The sequence below is a fragment of the Myzus persicae genome, unplaced genomic scaffold (genome assembly GCF_001856785.1).
Source record: "Myzus persicae strain clone G006 unplaced genomic scaffold, MPER_G0061.0, whole genome shotgun sequence".
NCBI classification, from domain to species: domain Eukaryota; kingdom Metazoa; phylum Arthropoda; class Insecta; order Hemiptera; family Aphididae; genus Myzus; species Myzus persicae.
This window is the reverse complement of record NW_019103839.1, coordinates 195,496-218,385: the sequence shown is the minus strand read 5'-3', so window position 1 is coordinate 218,385 and position 22,890 is coordinate 195,496. Positions and strand designations below refer to the sequence as shown.

General features: G+C 29.7%; 2 protein-coding genes across 4 annotated transcripts; one reads left to right on the top strand and one right to left on the bottom strand.

The window, feature by feature from the left end:
• Positions 1-236: 236 nt before the first annotated feature.
• Positions 237-9,537, top strand: LOC111035415 (long-chain-fatty-acid--CoA ligase 4). Of its 3 annotated transcripts, XM_022317023.1 has the most exons (14): positions 237-451; positions 843-997; positions 4,694-4,820; positions 5,347-5,562; positions 6,205-6,382; positions 6,519-6,773; positions 6,839-7,039; positions 7,443-7,579; positions 7,653-7,792; positions 7,872-8,044; positions 8,117-8,242; positions 8,308-8,445; positions 8,516-8,800; positions 8,876-9,537. In XM_022317023.1, exons 2-14 carry the CDS (start codon positions 990-992, stop codon positions 9,028-9,030), a joined length of 2,139 nt encoding a protein of 712 aa, XP_022172715.1. In that variant the 5' UTR covers positions 237-451; positions 843-989; the 3' UTR covers positions 9,031-9,537. The 3 variants fall into 3 exon arrangements, with proteins under 3 accessions (XP_022172715.1, XP_022172716.1, XP_022172717.1); XM_022317024.1 differs by lacking the exons at positions 237-451; positions 843-997 and adding an exon at positions 1,804-2,189; XM_022317025.1 differs by lacking the exons at positions 237-451; positions 843-997 and adding an exon at positions 1,804-2,222.
• LOC111035416 lies at positions 9,253-22,076 on the bottom strand. Its single transcript, XM_022317026.1, has 5 exons — positions 21,612-22,076; positions 16,389-16,508; positions 13,833-14,075; positions 13,009-13,215; positions 9,253-9,383 (listed from the first exon to the last, which is right to left on the bottom strand). The coding sequence occupies exons 1-5, from the start codon at positions 21,856-21,858 to the stop codon at positions 9,262-9,264; spliced, it is 939 nt and encodes a 312-aa protein (XP_022172718.1). The 5' UTR covers positions 21,859-22,076; the 3' UTR covers positions 9,253-9,261.
• Positions 22,077-22,890: the final 814 nt, after the last annotated feature.

Sequence of the window (22,890 nt, the reverse complement as noted above, 5' to 3'; positions counted from 1 at the left end):
CTGCCCTTAGTCGGGGCGCTTTCTGCTTTTACTTCTACATATATGAAAACAAAACATGTTAAATGTTAAGTATTAAACCTCTTTTGTCAGTATTCTATTGGGGCAGTGCTCTCTATGACTCGTGTTGCGTACCAACAGTGCATGATCCGCGCCCGCACTACATATTGTCGAGGGCCGTGGTCATGTCGTCGCGGAAATCGATCGAAACGGCGGCGGACGGTCATCGCCGACGGTACGTGTCGTATAGTCAGCAGTATATTACCCACCTCTACCTGCGATCCTGTATAATATTATATTTTTATATTTTAATACATCAGTAATAATCGTAACCGCATTATAGAAGTCGCACGACCGTAACAGTAATAAGTAATAATATTATTTTATTGTATTGCTTGACTTGAGCTGCACCACCTCGCCGACCGACAGAGAAGTATCGCGCTTCGTTTACTAGGTATTATTTCATAATTCTTTACATCTATTTGGTAGATATCTATTTTAACAGGCAACAGCGTTAATATAAGCGTTATAAAATCATAAAATTCGTTACTTATAACAATTCAACAATAAGCATCTATAAAAGAGATTTTATTGTTATTCACTGCAAGTATAGATATGTGCCTAGGTACCTATAAAGTGATCGAGGGTTTCTACTATGTATAATATCATATCCGCATATTTAATGTTAAAAATAAAATAAAAATAATTTAAGTGCAAATAATAGGTACACATATGTATGTACATGGTGACCTAGCTCGGAAGAATATAATAAAATATTAAATAATATTATAGTCACGTGCGGCTCGAGTCTTAATTTATGTACAATATTATTGTTACTGTCGTAGATTTAACAGGTATAATATTACCACGGTCGGCAGTATACACGAGTGCGAATAATATTGTCGGCTGACAAGACGAAGTCATAGAAAACAGTGCATTAAATATTATAGTAATATTGTTATACTCTGCAACAGTAACTATATATAGCAGTCATGTGGCGGTAAGTAAAATATTTATAAATATTTTTTGACCCACTCCCTGCTAGATAAATAGGGCACACGTACCCATTACTAAGTAGGTATAGGCTTATAATATCATTTATAACTCTCCGGCCCCCCGTCTTCAACACACATAACACCTAACCTAACCTATGTGAAGTGTTTATCTATTAGAAATCTAGTATGTAGAAGTCTGCGGTCGTCAATCACCGGCAGCACGCATCACCAATTGTCCGGTTATGAATTATTATTTGTTACATAATGTTTTAGTATCAGTTATTACCGTCAAGTATTGATAATAATAATAATAATAATAATAATAGTATTTTTATCGTCGGTCACAAGGTCACGTCTCTGACATTAGTCATTACCTATAATCATATAATATATATAAAAACGCATTATAATATAAAATTATTATTAAAAATTATTCTGCCACGCACTGCGACAATAATAATAATAATTATTATTATTATTAATATTATCATTACTATTTCACTGGACCTCGACGCTGTCGACGCCTGACGGCAATAATTTATAAGCCTGCACATTTATTAAAAAAATACCTACACTTATGTATGAGTATACTTGTATCTGTACAATAATTTATGTTCAATAATATCATTACACCTATAGGTAAGCTACCACTACTATAGAGCCCATGATACATGAATGACGTCGTAGATATAATATTATACTATTATAATATCATTATTATTATTCGTCAATCCCCCTCTCGCGCCTGCGTACGTGACGTGTATGTGCGTGCATGCCCGCTTACGTACGCATGTAATTGATAGTGTACAGTACGTTTGTTTGAAAATCATTATCACCCAGCCGATCCGTGATACTAGTCGAGTTACATTTTTACATTATTATTATTGATTACCATTTTACTATTTTCTGCTGTTGTCTGGACCTGAAGATTCGACATCATCGGAATAGTATCGCAACGTCGATGGTTGGAACATCTCACGTCTCTTTCGTTATTGTATAATCACATACTTTTGTGTGGACATCGTCGGTCTACCGTACTTTAACCTCCACTGTCGCTTTCGTACACTTCATCGACCATGTATTGTTTCTAGTCGCTCTATTATATTCATTTCAAGGTGTATACGGGGGTGTATACAAATAATATACATATTGTTGCCCAATTGTCGTTAGTCGTCTTCGTGTGCATACACCGTGCAAGTGAGTACACCGATCAATACACATTATTATTAGGTATGTGACATCTTAAAAATATTACAAATGGTGAACGCCGCTACCTTTGATACACTGTGCTTGTGTAACTTAATATCATATTTTGACCATATACAAGTTATTATCTTGTGTTATATTCCTGTTTTCGCTACGTTGATTCATTCCAGTTGTGATCAGCTTATTGTTACACTAACATCAGCATTTTTATTTACTACTTAGCTGTGTACCATCACGACTATTTAACCCAATTTGGTCAATAACTTGACATCATTCTAAAGAATTAAAATTTGTCGTTTTGTTAATCATTTCAATGGTGGGAGCGTGTTAATATTTTAATATCTTTATTTTTTTCAATAGCCAGTAAGAAAATTATAAATTTTAATTGATACATTGTTGTCATTGTGGTATTCATGTCTCATACACTTCGTAAATTGTGTTGAACCAACCATACCTTACAACCTAACTCATCCAATAATTGAATAGCTAGATATATCCAATCATGCCCATATATTGAACTATTAGCATAAATATTGGCACCTATAATACTAGGTACCATTGTTCATTGTGCATTTAATAATTTCACATAAGTACTGCTCAACGTTCAATGTTGTGTTCATATTATTAAAATTTCTTTTACCTATAGTTATCCCTAAATTTGTAGTTATTTTTCTTCCCCATCTAAAACATTAAAAATTAAAGTTTCAACTTAAATTCTCTGACGAATAAAACATTTTGATCGGAAAGTATTACTGCACAAAAAAAAATGTGTCTTGCATCAAAGTCCATGCCCTAATTATTATATTTACTAAAAACAAATTATCTAGGTACATGAGGTTCTAGTGTCTGAGGTTAAACTGTATGAGCACACCTTAAATAACGATAGGTTCCACATTTTTTTTAAGATTAGGTACCTAGTATTCATTTGTAATTACTAAATATTTATCAGTTTAGTGTCTTTGTACTTTGTAAAGTAACTATTCTTTATCTATACATTAAATAGCTTAAATATTATAAATCATAATTCCACATCATTTATTTATTTATCAGTTAATATCAAGTAAATGCTTTTATCATCGACATTGTGCTTTCTGTCTTTAAAGTTAATACCAAATTTAATTGTTATTTTATTTAAAGAAATTGACCAATTATTATATATTTTTTTTTTTTTATTGATCTTAAACCCGGCAACTGTGGCCATTAGCTGTAGTAGGTATTGTAGGTTTGTATTGTAGGTTTTTTGGCACGGTATGGGGGAATACACGTGTTTGTGTTTGGCAGAATTTTTATGTGGGCACCCGTGGTACTGCCATGCCCGGGTGGGGGGATGGCGGCAATTCTCAACATCTGCCGTGACTCGGCTGAAGAAAAATGCCGCCCAGTGGCCGAGAATCAAACCGGCGACGACTGCCCCGCAACCGAGGCCTAGACCGCTCGGCCACCCCGTCCCCCTATTATATTTTATAGTAATATAAACTACACATTATTTATATAATATATTTGAAACAAAAAAATAGTTTTTTTTTGAACATAAATATAAAATTGGAAAATTGGAATGTAAATATTTTAAAATACAAAATATAGGTAGGTAGGTTTATAATTTTAAAAAAGTTATGAAAAAATAATAAGTTTAAATTTAATAAATGTATAAAATAATGTTCAATATAATAGACTGATTTATAATTAAAGTATTCTTACTTATAAATACATTTAATTAAGTAGGTAGCTAATCATATTTATAATCGGCCTTTCATATTAATATGAAGGTTAAAGCAGATACTAGAAGTATACATTATTAAAATTAAAAAAATTAATTAACTAGTAGGTACCTATCTAATTAATATAATAAATATTTGATTTGGTGAAGTTGTTAATTGTTGTTTATAGTTTATAAACATCAACTAGTTATGATTAATAATTTCAGGTATATTTAATTATGAAAAATTGTAATTAAATTGTTTTTTTGTTTTATGCCTATAATATTTAATTACTTTTTCTGAATCCATATTAAATATTCAAAGGAATTGTTAATTGGCTATTTTGGTATGTCTAATAAGTAAAGGTATAGTTATATATTAGCTTAAAGATAAATGTATTAGGTACATTAATAAAACCTATAGCAAAAATATCTTTTACCATAATATTATATCATTTAAGAAAAAGTTTTTTGTGTTTTATCAAAATTAACCTCTAAGAGTCAATAGTCTAATTATTGTGTTGCACTAAATTACTTTTTTGCACAATAAAATTGATTGTTTACATTTGTCTAACTATCTATTAATATGTTATTACTTAATTTAATTTTAAAAAGAAGTGGGAATTGGGTTTCATTTTGAAAAAAAGAACAATCAAATCTAATGATATAAATTAATATGTATCACTTTTGAACATTTTAAAATTGATTTTTAAGTATTTAATAAGTATTCCGTTATGAAGTTTGTTTATGTTTTTCTTAAGCTATTTAATATATTAAATCAAATTATTAATTTTTTCAGTATGGAAAATGCTTATTTATTGTCAGCTTTCAAGACAATATCCTTTATATATGATGTCATAACATATCCTGTGTATTTAATATTACAACAGCCATGGAATAAGAAGCATAAGTCCAAGCAAATGAAAGTATGATCTATTATCTATTAACATAATTTATCATATATCTTAATTGTTGTAATATGTAGTGCTCTTGTTTACTTATGTTTGTAACTATTTACTATTCATGGTCTTTCAATTTTCGACATACCTAATTCACATATATTTTTTATGAGTTTGAACTTAAAGGTTTATATTACAACAAAATACCTATTGAACTCTCTGAAGAAATAAAAATCATCATACTTCTTTAATTATTATATATGATATCTAAGTGTTTAGTAGTGTATTTTTAACCTGATAAATAAGTCAATTCAGTTATCATATTTTAACTCGTGTAAATATCTGATCATTGTTATTTAACATAATATCTATTTGTTTACAAGAGTAGGCTGTATTATTAACTTCACTATTTATAGGATATCTGATTGTAATATGTACCTATACATATTGTGTAGTAATTATTGAGTTAGTTTTTAAATTAAGTAAACTTAGCTGGCTTTTAGAACATAACTAATGTTTAATAAAAAAAACTGTTTAAAATTTTTTTTTTCAGTCCGATATTACCAAGTTTGACGATCACACAATTATCATTAAAACCTTAAGTAAACCTACATCTAATCATCTTACTCTAGTCAAAGATAAGATAGATACATTACAAAAAGTATTTCAGTATGCTGTACATAAATATGCTGATTCATATTGCCTTGGAACTAGAGATGTACTTGCTGAAGAAGATGAAGTGCAGCGAAATGGAAGAATTTTCAAAAAAGTTAGTATCTACTTATATTATATAATATTATCATAATGATATTTTAAATAACAAGTCAACCTACTGTAACAAATTTAAAATAAATGATCCAAAATGTGTGAAATGTATGAAATAAAATTCTAAAATTCTAAGTGATAGTGTTCAAATTTTCTCATGGAATATATTAATAACCAAGTGGTTTTCGGGATGTTAACTATTTAATATTTATTTAAAATTATGTCTTTGATTTTATACATCTTGGAGACTATACTTTTTTATAAACTTACATGACATATGGTATCATACTAGCTCCAATCAAGAATTTATCGATTTACTATGATATTCGATGTTTCTAATTGTGATATTTAACTAAAAGCTACGATAAACAGAAATAAAAACTTATTTTATTTTGAATGTTTTTGTTTTGCATAATTTTGTTGGTTTTTGTTATTACTACAGAATTATCAGAATCAAGCATTCAAATAATATTCTTTTAATTATAATTACAATAAAATAAAATAAAAGATATTTGTTAAAATAGAGTTGAAATATTTAATTATGTTATTACGAGGTTGATTTGTACTTAATATACAAGACTAAAATGTTTGTCATGATTTATTTTTTAGATATCCAAATTTAAAAAATGGTTTTAATTTTTTTTAGTATGTCATGGGAGATTATAGATGGATGACATTTACAGAAGTGGACGAGGCATCTGATAATTTTGGAAATGCCTTAGTCTCTCTAGGTCAAAAGCCTAAAGAAAATATAGCAATATTTGCTGAAACAAGGGCTGAGTGGATGATTTCAGTTCAAGGTTGTTTCAAACAAAATATACCTGGTGAGTAAGCATTTTAGTAAGCAACATTTCTTGTTAATAGTACGTATAGTTTAAGTTTTTGTGTAAATACAAATAATCTATTATAAGATTTTGTTTTCTATGATGAGAATATTAATATATTTTTTAATCGTCATAGTTGTAACATTATATGCGACTCTTGGAGAAGAAGCAATAGCACATGGTATAAATGAAACTGAGGTGTCTATTGTTATTACTTCACATGATCTGTTACCAAAATTCAAAAAAATTTTACAACTTACTCCTCGAGTTAAGACTTTAATCTACATGGAAGATCAATTAGCCAAGACAAACACCAGTGGCTACAAAGACGAAGTTGAAATAATATCATTTAAATCTATTTTGAAAAGGGGTTCAGAATACAAAGTTACAGGTTAGATTTTTAATATGTTTTTAGTTTTTAAGAAAAAAGAAATAATTTTTTAATTTTTGTTGTAGAAAATCATTTACCAATAAAGAGTGATATTGCAATTGTTATGTACACTAGTGGATCAACTGGCGTTCCTAAAGGTGTTAGTCTATCACACACTAATCTTATATCAACGCTCAAAGCTTTTACTGATGCTATTAATATAGATTACAAAAAAGATGTGTTTATGGGATATTTACCATTGGCACATGTTTTTGAATTGCTTGGTGGTAAGTAAAATTGCTTGATTAGACATGTTTTTAAATTTATTTATATGTATTCTAATGCTGTCGTGCGTGTATAATCACTGATCATTAAATAAACTTTTAATTAAATGGTCCCTTAAAAATGATTTAGGGTCTAATAAATTTATTTGAACTTTTAAATTCATTAATTTCTCATGCAATCTGACATAAAAGTTGCATATAAAGTGTAATACTATCTGTTGATTAAAAATTATTTACAACTGGTTTATAAAAATTAAAAATTTTTTATTTTTTTTATTAAGTAGCAGATACTAAATTTCATTCTAGTTTTAATGAATTCACTATTTATCAATTGTGTATTTAGAGTTTTGGCCATGTATTTTAATTTACTTAATCATGTTTATTTTGATTAATTAATTTATTACAGAACTTGCTTGTTTATTATGTGGAATTAGAATTGGATACTCCACACCATTAACTATGATTGATACATCTAGTAAAATCAAACGTGGTACAAAAGGCGATGCAGCTGTGTTAAGACCAACCGTCATGACTGCAGTTCCTGTTTGTATTTTATTATTCAAAACAAGTTTTGTAATTTTAAAACTATTATTTTTATGTTCATTTGTTTATATAGCTCATATTAGATCGTATCTACAAAGGCATTAATGAAAAAGTTTCTAGTGGGACAACATTACAAAAAACGTTATTCAAATTTGCATTTGAATACAAAAGAAAATGGATGGAACGTGGATTCCAAACTCCACTTATAAATATGTAAAATAAAATTGGAATATAATTTGTTTTATATGAACCATTGAACACAATTTATTTTAACTTGTCATTCTTATGTCAGGTTTGTATTTAAAAAAACAAGTGCATTATTGGGAGGTCGTGTACGTTTCATTCTATGTGGAGGAGCTCCTCTGTCACCAGAAACTCATACTCTTATCAAAATTTGTCTATGTGAAACCGTTCAACAAGGTTATGGACTTACTGAATCTAGTTCTTGTGGATCTGCAATGAGCCGTTAGTACAATAATATTAATATTGAAAAAACAAGAGTTATAAAATATTCAGATTTAAAAATAATTTTAATAGGAGATGACATGTCAACTGGTCGAGTAGGAGCTCCACTAACGGTTAATGATTTCATGTTAGTCAGTTGGGAAGAAGGTAGTTATAGGATAACAGATAAGCCATATCCAAGAGGCGAACTTATTATAGGTTAGTTATTACATTTGTTAAATAACTTATAGTTAAAAATGTTAAAACATTAATGTTTTTCTAAGGCGGAGACAACATATCACCTGGCTATTATAAAAATCCTGAAAAAACGAAAGAAGAATTTTTTGAAAAGGATGGCAAGTGGTGGTTTAAAACTGGTGACATTGGTCAGTTAGAAGCGGACGGTGCCATTAAAATAATTGGCAAGTATTATTGTTCAACTGTAACTTAAAGAAACCCTATAACTTTACATAAAATATACGTATGTTACAGATCGTAAAAAAGATTTGGTAAAATTACAAGGCGGCGAGTATGTGTCTCTTGGTAAGGTTGAATCACAACTCAAAACCTGTCCAGTTGTTGATAATATATGTATTTATGGAAATCCATTCCATATGTATACAATTGCATTGGTTGTTCCCAACAGACATCACTTGATAGATATGGCTAAAAAATTAAATATTGAAAATGTAAATGAAATTAGTATTGAAGAGTTGTTTTCAAATAAAAAATTGGAGAAAGCGGTTGTCGATGAGTTGGCTGCACACGGTAGAAAAAGTATGTTGATGTTGATAGTTTCTAGTCTTAAATATTAATGTTGTAATGGTACTGTATGGTTGTAATTGATTTCAGATAAACTTGAAAGGTTTGAAATACCTACAGAAATTATATTATGTAATGACGTATGGACACCAGACAATAATCTAGTGACGGCTGCTTTCAAAATCAAACGAAGAGAAATATATGATAAATATAAAGTCCAAATTGATAATTTGTACCAATTTTGAAAAAAATTTATCAAACGGAAAATGAAAGACCAAAACTACTACATTTTTTATTACTTTTAGAGTATATTTATTTTACCAAAAGCAATTAATTAATTTTATATTAATAGTATCTTAGGATGTATACATTAATAAATATGTTGTTATTAATTCTTGCAAATTTAATTTTAGTTTAACACTTCATCCTTGTATAATGTTTACATAACATTTTTGTGTAATGTTGTCTATCAGAAATTAATTGTTGTCATTTATGGCTACAGATTTGTTTGTGTTGATATTACCATTGCATTGTTGTTTTGTTTGCTCTATATGTTCAAATTGTTTGTGGTTACGTAAAATACAATTTTTTCTACGTTCTACAAACAAAAACAAATTCATAATTCATAATTTTGTTTTTAAATTTTTTTTATTGTATGTATTTGAAATTAGTCGCTAATACTTTATGACCATACTATTGTTAAGTGATAAATAACAAATGTGTACTTTAAGTATTAAAATTGATAATTTGTATTTTTGAAAACTGAATTTTATTAGTTAAAAAAAAATGTCAATCATCCCCAATGACGGCTAAGAAAGCGCTAATGTTAACATATTCTATAAGTTATAATTTATAACTCATAACTGATATTTATATGAAACGTGTTGTAACGATAAAATTCTGAACTCTTGACTACATTGTGTACAATGTAGTTACAGATAGTGTTACTCTTGAGTTGTAACAGAATCGTGATTAGATAGGGGATCCAACTGTGGTTTTATTGCAAGAAGCTTTAGAAAGTTTCTACTAGAAACCATGAAACTCTACCCAAAATCTGGCATGTAGCATGCATCTGGATATCTCTAGTGCTTTAGGTATGCTCACTAAAACATATTACTGGAATATCTTTATTAAGCGCATATTTATAGTAATTCAATAAGTCTGTTAGCTATAACTTATAAGAGTACACTCAGAAATATCTAGGTACCATCAAACAGGCCAAAATCAAAATTTTATCTTATAATTTTACCTTTATAACAGACTCTTGTATTTTAATTCATGTATACCAAATATTCGGTTGTTACCTTAACAATATTTAAAATTACTTTAATGTATGTCAAGATACAAGATCAAGATACATTGTGAATGTAGAAAAGATACATGGTACATGGTACTTCTATATTTAAAATTAAATTGTATTATTTATTAAACACTAATAACTTCTATACACAATACACTATTCTGTCTATAACACTATACTCTCCTATAAATAAATTGTAAAGGAATAAAATATGAAAAATTAGAGAACGGTATAATTATTTTACTGATGCCGGGTTGTGTGAACAATCACTAAACATTTAACAAATCAATAATGAGCTAATGATCCCTTAAATAAAAATAATAAACTTCTTTTTAGTTAAAAGTTCAAAAAAAATAATGACTTGAAGAATTTTATTTTATTTTCTGATTTTATTGTAATATAATTACCTCTCAGTTACAAAATATATTTGTTACACCAAGAAAATTGTCTATTATTTAAAAACAATTTAAATAGTCCCCCCAAATTGGTTAAAGTGTGCATTCATAGTTCATATAGGTTTTTCATAGGAAAATCATCAATGCCCTATGTTGTTGACTTGGGTGCAACGTACGAAAATACACCTACATTTATAGTTTAGTTTATCTTGATTGTTAATACTTATTTTCAAATTACAATATGCTTTTAATACTGTCCAAGATGGCAAGTTTGATGTTGCAATGGCCAATGGTGCACCCTTGGTAGTACTGTATAGTGTATACAACAGTAGTAGTTTGTATCATTAACTAACCATGGATCTACTGGCAAATTTCTAGAGTTGGGAAGAGCTTAAATTTTGTACATGACAATAAGACAAATTACATAGGTAGGTAGTCCTTATCTGTTAACAATCATTTCAACATAGAGAGCCTTATTATTCGTACCAAGAATATAAAGAAAATCGGAAGTAGGTGATAGCATTACTAAAACCACAATATTTTTTTAAAGATCTTAAAAGCTATCGACCTATTTAAACTGATAAAAATTATTTCTTTAAAGTATTAACAAACATTCAATCTCTTTTCTACGATATATTATAGGTGAACTAAAAACTATGGTACCATAATTCTCCAGAATTTCTTTGCCACACGAGATAATCGTTAAATGCTTATTGTTCTACGGTATTAGGTTAATACTTATTATGATAAATCATAAATATTAGTAATGTCAGTAATGAGTAGCAGTGGCGTACATAGAAATTTTCAAGGCACCCGTGTCGCATGCTATCTACCAAGAAAATCATATCTACAAAAATCTATGCATACGTGTCGTATGTTATCTACCAAATAAATCCTACATAAAAATCTACAAACTCAAGTTACTAACCTGCTCAATGCCTGTTGGTTCACAGTTGTACTATTTTAAATAGCCCGTTTGTTAACAGTTGTTCATATTTTTTTTATTTTTTTACAAAAATGTTTTTTTTACATCTTGTAAAAAACATTCAAAAACATTTTTTTGATTGACGGATCTCCACCATTCTTCTTGCAATTGTCTTTCAAGGAGATTAGTCGTTCCACGAGCTCTGATTCCATACTTTACTTTCATGTGTTTCCATAAGCTTTCAATAGTCTGTGTTTGATCACCTGTACGTGGATCTATAAAGTTTTTGCTGTGGTTAACAGTATGGTGAAGAAAACCATGTTTTTTAAGAGTACTGTAAGCTCTCCATTCATCTGAATAAATTGTGGTTTCAGATTCTATTTTTTGCACAATTATGGGAAGTAATGTTTCACGATCTCTTTTATCAACTATAAAATAACGGCGCTCCAAAATATTATCTTGACGTAAGCAGCACATACCAAACACCCAAGGCCCTTGAACGCGATTTCCGTAATTTCTATTTTGGTTTTCAATATTTTGATTTTCTTCGTCAGAACTTGAATCAGAATATGAATTTGCATTATCATTAGGTCTATGATCGTCAAGCCGTAATCTGCCTCTATTGTACTTTCGTTTGCCTTGGAAAAGTGACTCGTCAATCTGTACGATGTATCCTTTACCTCCCATTTTTCCTCGATGTTTAAACTGTTCGACGACAACGCCTCGACACAAATTATACCAATCTGAGACTGTGTGATGTCCTCTACCAGTAATTTTTTCTGTTTGTATATTTTTAAATAAATTCTCCCATCACCAAACAAGTTCAGATATTTTGCATAAACTTAATCCACTATTCTTTTTTCCATTTTTGTCGGTGTAAGTAAAAAATGGATTTTCTTTACGAATGGATTGCCATGTTTGACAACCCTTTTTTTTACATGGTAAATATTTTGTTATAATAATATCTCCATTTACATCACGTTTTTGATTTTTTTTTAAAGTTTCATTCATTTCACCACCACACTGTTCTCCAATAGAATTTAATTTTGTACACAGTTTTGTATTAGGTAATAAATCATAAAATTGTATACAAGTTTCGTCATTAAAAATAATTTTTCTATATAATTCACCCAAAGTACTCATTTTATAAAACCATACATTTACAATTAATGAAAAACACACAACTATGACGTTTGATCTCGGCGATCAACGAACACATACTAAATTCTAAAATACAAAATTACTTTGAAATTCCTAAAGGAATTATAAATATATATAGTATATAGAAATACAATATCGATACGATTACGGTAGATAACGTAGATACAGTAGATAGCATATGACACCGACAATTTGTTGGTAGATAGCATACGAAACGTGTGCCATTTTCAATAATTCAATAGGAAGGGTTAAATAAAATATAATTAACTACCTACCTATGTATAAATATAAAAATATTTCTTCAATTATTTTTATATACATATATAATAATTATAGTAATAATTTCTTAGAAGAGGGGTAAAGGGGTTGAACACCAAACACCACCTCGTGTGTACGCCACTGATGTGTAAGACAGTAGGTAAGTTGGTCTGTCGATTCTTACTTATGTTTCTAATCGGAGCGCAGTACCGTTCCACGGGGCTTAGCGGGCCATCCGGTACGAGTTCACAAATATAAGGCAACCTCCTCGAACAGTCCTCTGTTTCCCAGTACCTGTTGCTCAAGAGTACTACGCACTCTTTTCTTGGTCTACCAGTTTTTGGATGACCTGGCGCCCATGCTCTATGTGGCAAACAACTCAATGGTTCACCTTGAGCACCACATGATTTAAATACATAATAAATATTTTTAGGTATTATAACTTTCAATATTTTTTTATTGTTGAACTATCTGTACACAATTATCTATGATAATATAGTTAGGCAGGTACCTACCGGCTACCAAATATATTATAATGCTTATTGTATGTGCACTAATACAAATCATCAAATATTTAAGAAAATCAATAATCACTAATATAGTATTAGTAGGTAGTAATACTATAATGTGTATTATTTTACACGTTAATACCTGTATATTAAAATAAATTCTATACGAAAAGGTATATAGTGGAAACGAGGAGCGGATCCAGTGAGAGCCTAGTGGTCCCAGTTCATCCCAAACATATTATTTCAGAATTTTTTTTAATAATTCTACAGATTCTGATATCACTATATTTCAAATTACATGTATGTCTGACAATGTAATATATTATTATACGTATCATTCTGGGGTGCACAAACGAAGATAGTATTACCTTAGTTCGTGGTGGGCAGTGATTTCAATATTGTAATTTTACATTTAAAAAAAATTGTGCCCCCCCACCCCCCGGAATTTGCTCTGGATCCGTGCCTGGTGGAAACTCGGAACATATTTAACAAGATATACCTGTGATGGTTACAAAACCATTTTCGAAGAATAATCCAACAAATGCCTTGCGGTTGGCGGGGGTATTATTTTTCAAATCTGACGATACCAAAGTAGCCAAAAATGAAGTCCGAGAATCGGATACGACATTAGCAAGGTGGCCGCCGACGTCCTCACACGCTATCATAGCGTTAGAATAGTTCAAAGGTTTCGTCACCATTTCAAACACACCAAGTCCTGGTGCACAAGTATAGTTTTCACTGGCTACATATAAAATTAAAATGTAATAAGAATACAGCTGTTAAAACATGAATAATAGAAGCTTAAGATCAATATAGTTAATAGATAAATGACTACTTTCATTGCTTAAGTTAAAAACAGTTTTCATAATCAAGATGTCAAAAATAATAATGAAACAAAGTTGGCCCCGCACAAAAGCATCTATATTTTATTTTATTTGCTTTAAACATTATAGTTAGTGTTTTTTGTTTCTTATTATAATTTATAATAGAGCGTTTTATTGTATCCTTAGGGCTTAGATCATATACTATAGCTAACAGATCCAAAGTCATTAGTCTTTGATGAAACAGTACAAATGTATTATTAGAGACCTGGGTAAATGCTGGTGAATGCACTAGCAATTATATAAAACGAAACAACAATCGAATCGCCTTCAAAATCGTCTTCCCAAAAAGGTAAAACGTACAAGAAGGATAGTGCTTAGATTGATAAATCACTTACTTTGCAAACCAAGAAAAGTGATATAATAAAATGGTTGGAAAATAAAGGTGAGGTTAGAGATAGTCCAATGGTTGTAGTACAACTTATTGAAATTAAGCAAATTATAAGGCTAGTCGCTGACTGGCAATTTTCAGTTACGAGATAGTTGCTCAATAGTTTAATTGCAAGAGTGACTTTCACAGTGATATAGGACAATCAGCTCACATGCAACTTATCAGTTTGACCAACTAATTAGTTTGTATTTTGTCACAAATCGTTAGATTGCGTGATTACATGCAATTGTTTTGTGTCATTAACTTTTAACGGGTCTCAGCTCACTTGTCATCAAACAGTTGCAACGTTCACGTTTCCACTTAAAAAAAAAAAAAATGAACACTACAAACATGAACGAAATTGAAGTGCAACAAGGTAATTATTATAAAATATTTTAGTAATTACTAGCTACCTAATCTATTACATGGTAAAAAAAATAGAAATTGTCTGCTTTGCATAAAAATACTTATTTATAAGTAATATAAATATAAATATTAATACTGTGTGTTATATTATACATTATTACTAGTGATGGGTTGAACTGTTCGGTATGAAATTCGAACTCGGCTTGCAAAAATGCTTCGATTGTTCAAAAATCAAACATGATATTTTGTAAAATTCTTCAAATGATATTTAAAAAAAAATCTATAATGGCTATCTACTATTTAGAAATAACAATTTAGCTGCCATAAATTATTTAAATAAAATATTTAATTACCAATAATTCCTATTTTTGTTTTTATCATATTTATTGTAACAAGAAAAATCTATTTTAGGTAAGCCCATGGTAATATTCTGATACCGTGACTGTATTGTTGATAAAAACCTGATTACGATATACATTCTATATCTCTATAATAGAAAGTACAAAAACTCAAAAAAAAAAAATTGGTATTATCGTTGATTTCATTTGCACATGCTAAAAATGTTGAGTTTGAGTTAAAATGATTCTAGGTTCGGTTCGGTTCGGTTAGATTTAAAAAATCAGGGTTTGGCCCATCACTAATTAGGTATATTATAATTTTACATTTATGTAATATAAGTATTATTATATTTGAACTGAAGAAGCAGAAACTGATATCTGCCAAAATATAAATTTCTAGGTTTTTATGGTATATGAAAGTAATAGGTCAATATATATTGTTGTGATAAAATATGATATCATTAGGACGGTTAGTTTTACTTTTATTAGCATTATACAAATTATAACTATCTATACGGAACACAGAATTTGACGGTGGCAAATTATGATAAACCATTAACAAATTTTGCCACATTTATTATTATGTCACAAAACATAATAATATCTATAAATAACAGATATTTTTTAAATATGTCTCGATTGGTAAAAGAAAGTGAAATAAACGACATTATTTTTGAAGATTTACCATCTGATGACGACAGTAACTCATCGTTAAACAACACGGACGATGATGAAATATATTTTCCAAGCCACAATTTGTTGAAGTAGAATCGTCTAGTTCTGCAGACACAGAAGAAGAACAACCAACTATTTTTTTATTTAGATTTATTTTAAATTTATTTATTTCTGGTGTCGCAGACATGATGTCCTGGTTGTACAAGGAAAAACGAAACTTATATTTCCTGTAAAAGACGACAATGTTGTGCTGTTTTATGTGCCAACCAGTGAGCTATATTTTGATATATATTGCAAACCACACATATATCAATAGGACATGGTAGGCGTGATCGAATGATCAAAGAACTTGGTAATAAATATAATAATTATAGGTATTAGTTCATGTCTTATTACTGTATTATAGTACTTGTATTAGTACTCACGCAAAGGTTTTGAGTACATGCTATAATAGTCGTAGGCCGATTCATCGGCAGTCAGTAGAAACGGGTGGAACTCCGGACAATCGAAAACATTACAAGTGGAACTCAATATTTGCGTCGTACCTGTGTATTAATAAAGCCGACTGTAATCTGTGTATAATATAGTTATAAGCGTAATGAAAATACATTTTTCCATGTATTTAAACTGACAAACATATTAATGAAAACTATTGTAAGATACGATGGAACACCCAACAGTATTATAGTATTTGTCCTCAAATTTATATATTTTAATTTTAAACTTTTTTAAAATGTTTTTTCTCAACTGGACTCAATCCAATTAATATTAACATTCACTTTCCCAGGGCTTTATACAAAAACTTTTAATTTTAAAATTGAGTAAATTAAAATATAATATACTTCCATAGGTGACGTAATTATAAATAATGTACGATTTCAATTCTTCGAGGAATATATAGCTTTGTATTCTGAAAAATGTATAGTTCCCCTTCAATATTTTGGAAATGTTAGACGTGTTTATATATGTTATGGGAAAAGTAGGAAATGCGGGAATTGTATAATAATTGCAAAAACATTTTGGGCAATGTAAGAATGATTAATTTAATAGGTACTCAAATATTTTTCATACATTGAGCGGACATTGCACTAGATTTTCGGGAAAAGAGAACCCTGTCCATAATAAAGTGGGCAAAATGAAGTAAATACAACGTGCTACACACATTTATATTGAATTGGATGTACATAAAACAATAACACTACACAACTATACTTAAATGTTTTATTCACACGTGACAAACGTAGTACGTAATACCATTGATTATAAATGCGTATCGACTGGGGAACTTCAGTCAAATACTGCAATTAATACAGCTGAATTTATTGATATAGTCAATGATATGTTCGATTCATGTAACAGTAAAAATGTATATGAACCAAATCCAAAAAGAAAGCCAATGTGTGAAAAAAATTCAACTGTTTTTCAAAACTTAGAAATAGCTCGGTCGATTTTTAAAAAAATAGAGAAGATATGTAACGAAACAAAAAAAAATAGTACACCTCCTTGTTTCACAGGAATTGTTTGGACTATAACTGCGTTACTCGAACTTTATAGTTCTGAAAAATTGGATATGATTAATCATCAACCGGAAAAAGGAATTCTTTTTACTAACAAATCGGCTAACTCAAGATGCTTTGGAAAACTTTTTTTCAATAATGCGTCAGAAAAATAGGTATGTAAATAATCATTTCAATAATTTTAGAAATTTCACATTGCCACATTTTTAATTTATTTTATTCTAAATACGAATTTTAACCATTCAAAAAAAATTTCTTATATCTTACTCGTATTTCATGACAAACCCAATTTTTCGTCTAATTGTATGATTAAAATTTAATAAAAAGTTTAAAAAGTATTCTATTTTTCCACATTTTACCTACATTTTGTACGCACTCATTTCAATTTGAACTGTTCAGTAGGTATATATTTTAGGCTAAGTTTAATCATTGATTTTATAATCAATGGTATTATCTATATTTTTATATTTTTACGATTTTTTAACTCAATTAATTTAAGTTAAATATTTTTTACTCAATTAAGTTTAAAGTTAAGTTAATTATAAAAAAAAATCATTGAAAAGGTTTTAAAATCACTTGTATAGTAGGTAATTTTTCTATATATCTATGAATATAGATGTAATTATTAATATTATATTATTATCGGATATACGTCAATTCATCGCGAGTCAATTCATCGTGTGTCATTTCATCGTGGTCAATTTATCGTGTCGTTAATTTATCGCGACGTCAATTTATCGTGACACTAATTCATCGTGTGTCAATTTATATATATTATATTTTTAAATAACTACTCCAGAAAAACCTAGAATGACGTTATATTATTACTGTGGCTGATTATAATCTCCATTACGATAACGATGAGTGTTAACTAGGCCAGTTTATGCCCCAGTCGATCGACAACTGTTGAACTTTATTTATATTGCCGCGTCGCCGTTTTTGTGTTAGTGCGTTTTCCTTCTTTTATACAATTATGGCTTTTGAAATGTTAAAAACTGAAAGAGGAAAAAGTATGCTTTCATTCAATGGTTATATTTTCGTAAAAGAAAAAGAAAGTGACGTTAAATCAATATGGAAATGTAACCAATATTTTAAAAACAAATGTCGAGGACGCGTTCATTTAAGTGATGGAAAAGTATTAAAAAGTACTGACCATAACCACGTTCCGAATTCAACAGACACTAATGTTAAAAAAACTCTAAATTTACTAAAAGAAATAGCTACCAATAACGTTGATGCAAGTTCTCATTCTGTAGTAGCTACAGCATTATCTCAAATCCCTACAGAATGTGCGGCTCAGTTACCTAATATTCATAGACTCAAGCGTACTATACAACGACTACGTAAACAACAACTTCAATTCCCAAAAGAGCCAACCGATTTCAATTTTAGTATACCTGACGAGATGACAAAAACCACTGACGGTAATCTTTTTTTACAATATGACAGTGGTATTAATACAGACAGAATTTTAATTTTTTCAACAGCAAATTTATTAAAACTTATGACGCAATGCAACAATTGGTTTTGTGATGGCACATTTTCAAGTGCTCCAACTTTATTTTATCAAGTTTATACTATTCATGCAGTACAATATTCAAATGTTTTACCATCAGCTTACGTCTTATTACCCGATAAAAAAGAAAAAACGTATAGACGTATGTTTCAAGCATTAAAAAGTATTACTACTGGATTATGTCCTAAAACTATCATGGTTGATTTTGAAAAAGCTGCGATGAACGCGATAAATTATGAATTTCCAGAAACAGAAGTAAAAGGATGCTTTTTTCATTTTTCACAGTGTATATGGCGACAAATTCAAGATGCAGGTCTTCAAACGAGATATAAGGATGATGTAATATTCGCACTACAAGTACGAAAGTTACCAAGTTTAGCTTACTTACCTGAAAATGAGGTAATTAATGCTTATAATAATCTTTTGGAGACAACATATTTTACCGAACATGATGAATTATTATCACCGATCCTCAACTATTTTGAAGAAACTTGGATAGGATGTATGGACAGACGACAAAAAAGAAGAGCACCTAAATTTGACATTTCAATTTGGAATTGCTATTCATTGGTTTCGCAAGATTTACCTAGAACTAATAATGCAGTAGAAGGATGGCATAATTGTTTTACTTCAATTTTAAATCAATGCCATCCAAGTATTTGGAAATTCATATTCGCGTTGAAAAAAGAAGAAAATATAAATAAAGTAAAACTTGAACAATATATAGGTGGCGAACGTCCACCCGCAAAAAAAAAAATACTTTGACAAAGCACAGTGTTTGAAAAATATTTGTTATGATTTCAAAAATAGAACGACTAATGAATATTTACAAGGAATAGCACACAATTTCCAATTGCAAGTATAAGTGTATTATACATTGTTTTATACATTTTAATTCACAATTTATACATTATACAATTTTTACAATTTTATTCTATTTATAACTTTTAATAATGACAGACCTTTCTAAAAAAAAGACAACATTTTTAACCATACCTACATATAAAAGTAAATGTGTAGACAGTCCTAAGTCTGTATTAAAATGGGAAGGAAAATGTTGGATTTAAAAATATTACATAATATATATACCTATATGCGATAAATTAACTCTCGATGAATTGACGTCGCGATGAGTTGACGTCGCGATAAATTGATTAGGTACGATAAATTGACGCGCGATGAATTGACTTGCGACGAATTTACGTGCCACCTTATTATCTATATAATTGTTTTCCAACAATATTTTCTAATATTCTACGAATTTTAAATCGACGAATCGTTGTAGGTAGACTAAAATATATTTTAGAAAACATGAAAATTCAAAATTAACTTAGTTGGTACCTAAAATTAAAAATTAGGAGTTGATTTTAAGTTAACGGAGATATAAATGAGTTAGGTTAAAGTTAAGTTAGTCAAAACATCCAACTAGTAAATAAGTAAATAAGTAAATAAGTTAATAGGTAAAAATTAATTTTAAACCAAATAGTGTCTAATTTAAGAAACATATGGCCCGAATTAAAATAATACATGGCAAACCGAGGCACAGTCCATCTCAAGGTAGTGATTGACGTGAAAATCAAGATATAGAAAATATGTTGACAACATGGATGCAAGATGAAAAAAAATGACACTGGAGTAAGGGACTTCGGTTCACCCAGCTTATGTAAAACCGAGCTTATCATTCTGGTATTAAAACGTCTCCATATGAAGCTTTATTTGGCTGCGAAAATTGGTCTAAACACTTCAAATTTACCAGACGATGTAATAAATACGATAGAAAATGAAAAGAATTTAGCTGAATTAATTACAAAACAGTCACAAAATATCGAAAATGAAGTATCTGCTGACACAGAACATATCACAAAACAACCACAAAATATTGAAAATGAAGTATCAGAAACAGAACAAATTACAGAACAACCACAAAACATCGAAAATGAAACATCATACTTGTGTAAGACCAACCGGTGTAAATGTAAAAATCTGGTCGACTTTGCAACTCAAAATGTTTGTGGTAATAAATAATATAAAATAATGTAGGTATAATAATGTATATAGCCCTACATTATTTTTTAAGTAATTATTAACTAAAATTAAACTATTAAAATACTTGTAATTTAATAATAAATTGTATTCATTTTATTTCATTTTATTTATGCCAAACCACTTTTATATAGTAATATTAGCAAGGCTGTGAATGTTAATGACATTTTCCGTAAGATTTTTTTTTAATGTTTAATTATTCTATAGTGCCCGGGCAATGTTAATTTATTCCAACTTCGCCCTTGAAAATCAGACAATGTACACAACGCCCGACTCCCTATTTTGTCCAAAACTTATATAAACAGTAAACACAAACAAAATTTCCAAAATAATGAGGATGGCTTCTAGCAACTATGCAGGAGTACTGTTAAATTACCATGTAATCATACATGATTGTAATAAGTAAAATACAGTATAATAGATCAATAAAAAATTACCAAATATCAAGCTCCGAAGACGGAAACCCCTTATATAAATCTTCTAATACAATACATTTCAATAAAATCTGCATGTTATTACCAACATTTATTTCGAACGAGGACCTATTAAAAATTATAATATTGTGGTCGAACCTTCGGTTAAGTTTGCGTACGTGAACGCAAAAGCGTTTTGTGTCGCCGCCAAATGAACACAAGATTCCAATGCCGTCGCGTTTGACGATGCAATAGTTCGCATATTAGACGCGGCACATTCCTTTGTCAGATGGTATTCGTGTGCCGGCCTCTGTAAATGCCTGGAGCAAGACGACGACTGATCGCTGCCCATCTGCTTAACACACAAGACGAGGATCAATATCAACAATAACGTCTCATTAGTCATTTCGCAGCTTTTAAATATGATATGTCCACTTTAGTCGAAAATATACAATTTTTACAGATTTTTGATTCAACCCAAGATATTATTCAGTAAATATGACTAAAATTGCAAGGCCCGTCGTCTAGTACACTGGATGTAGGTTATGGGTATACTGCAGAGGTTTGCATGCGTTTGTACGATATTATGTAATGAGGCGGACATCACTACGATATAACAATAAAATGAGAGGGATCCAACGTTGGTCAAATTCACGGACCGTCAACTCTGTCTCTGGAGTCACGGCCTAGTGCTACCGATAATACGCGCACATCCGTAACACAATACAAATTATTGCTGTATTACAATACGATATTATTATCGTTAGAGGAAACCAAATATGTCCAAAGTCACCGTCAAACGCAGTAAATTTTAACAAACATTGATGTATTTATACATATATTTTAAAAGTATTTATTGCGCAGTTATAAAAAGAGACCAATTATATTCTTTGTCTAAATTATACTAAGATCGAAAATAATTGAACCTTGCATCCTCGGATATTATATGACCTATCATAACCTGAACTAACATTTTTATACTAATACATTAATTATGCAATCAAATTATGGTATAAAAAATTTAATATTTTTAAATTGCGCTTGAAAGAGCGCTTGCTGTAATTTCCAGCACTATGAAGATCTCAATTGGTACTCACCTTATTATATGCCGTTGGGCAACCTTTACATATATCTTAAAACGTGATTATAATCCCCCGTCGCCTGATCACGTACGTGCGTGACGTATGTTCTCCTCAATATCACACATTATTGCTATCACATGTCATCAGTTACCACATTTTATTAATCATTTATTTGAATTAAATCTACAATGCTATGGAGGTCTAACCCACAACTTAGTAACACGTTACCACTCACGTTTCTTTCGTACACAAGAAATGTGATTTGATGATAACTACGAGAAAAAGTTAAATTTGCAATACCTAAAGAAAAAAAATATAAACTTGATGAAGTAGCGTTACAAATGGGTCATGAAGTG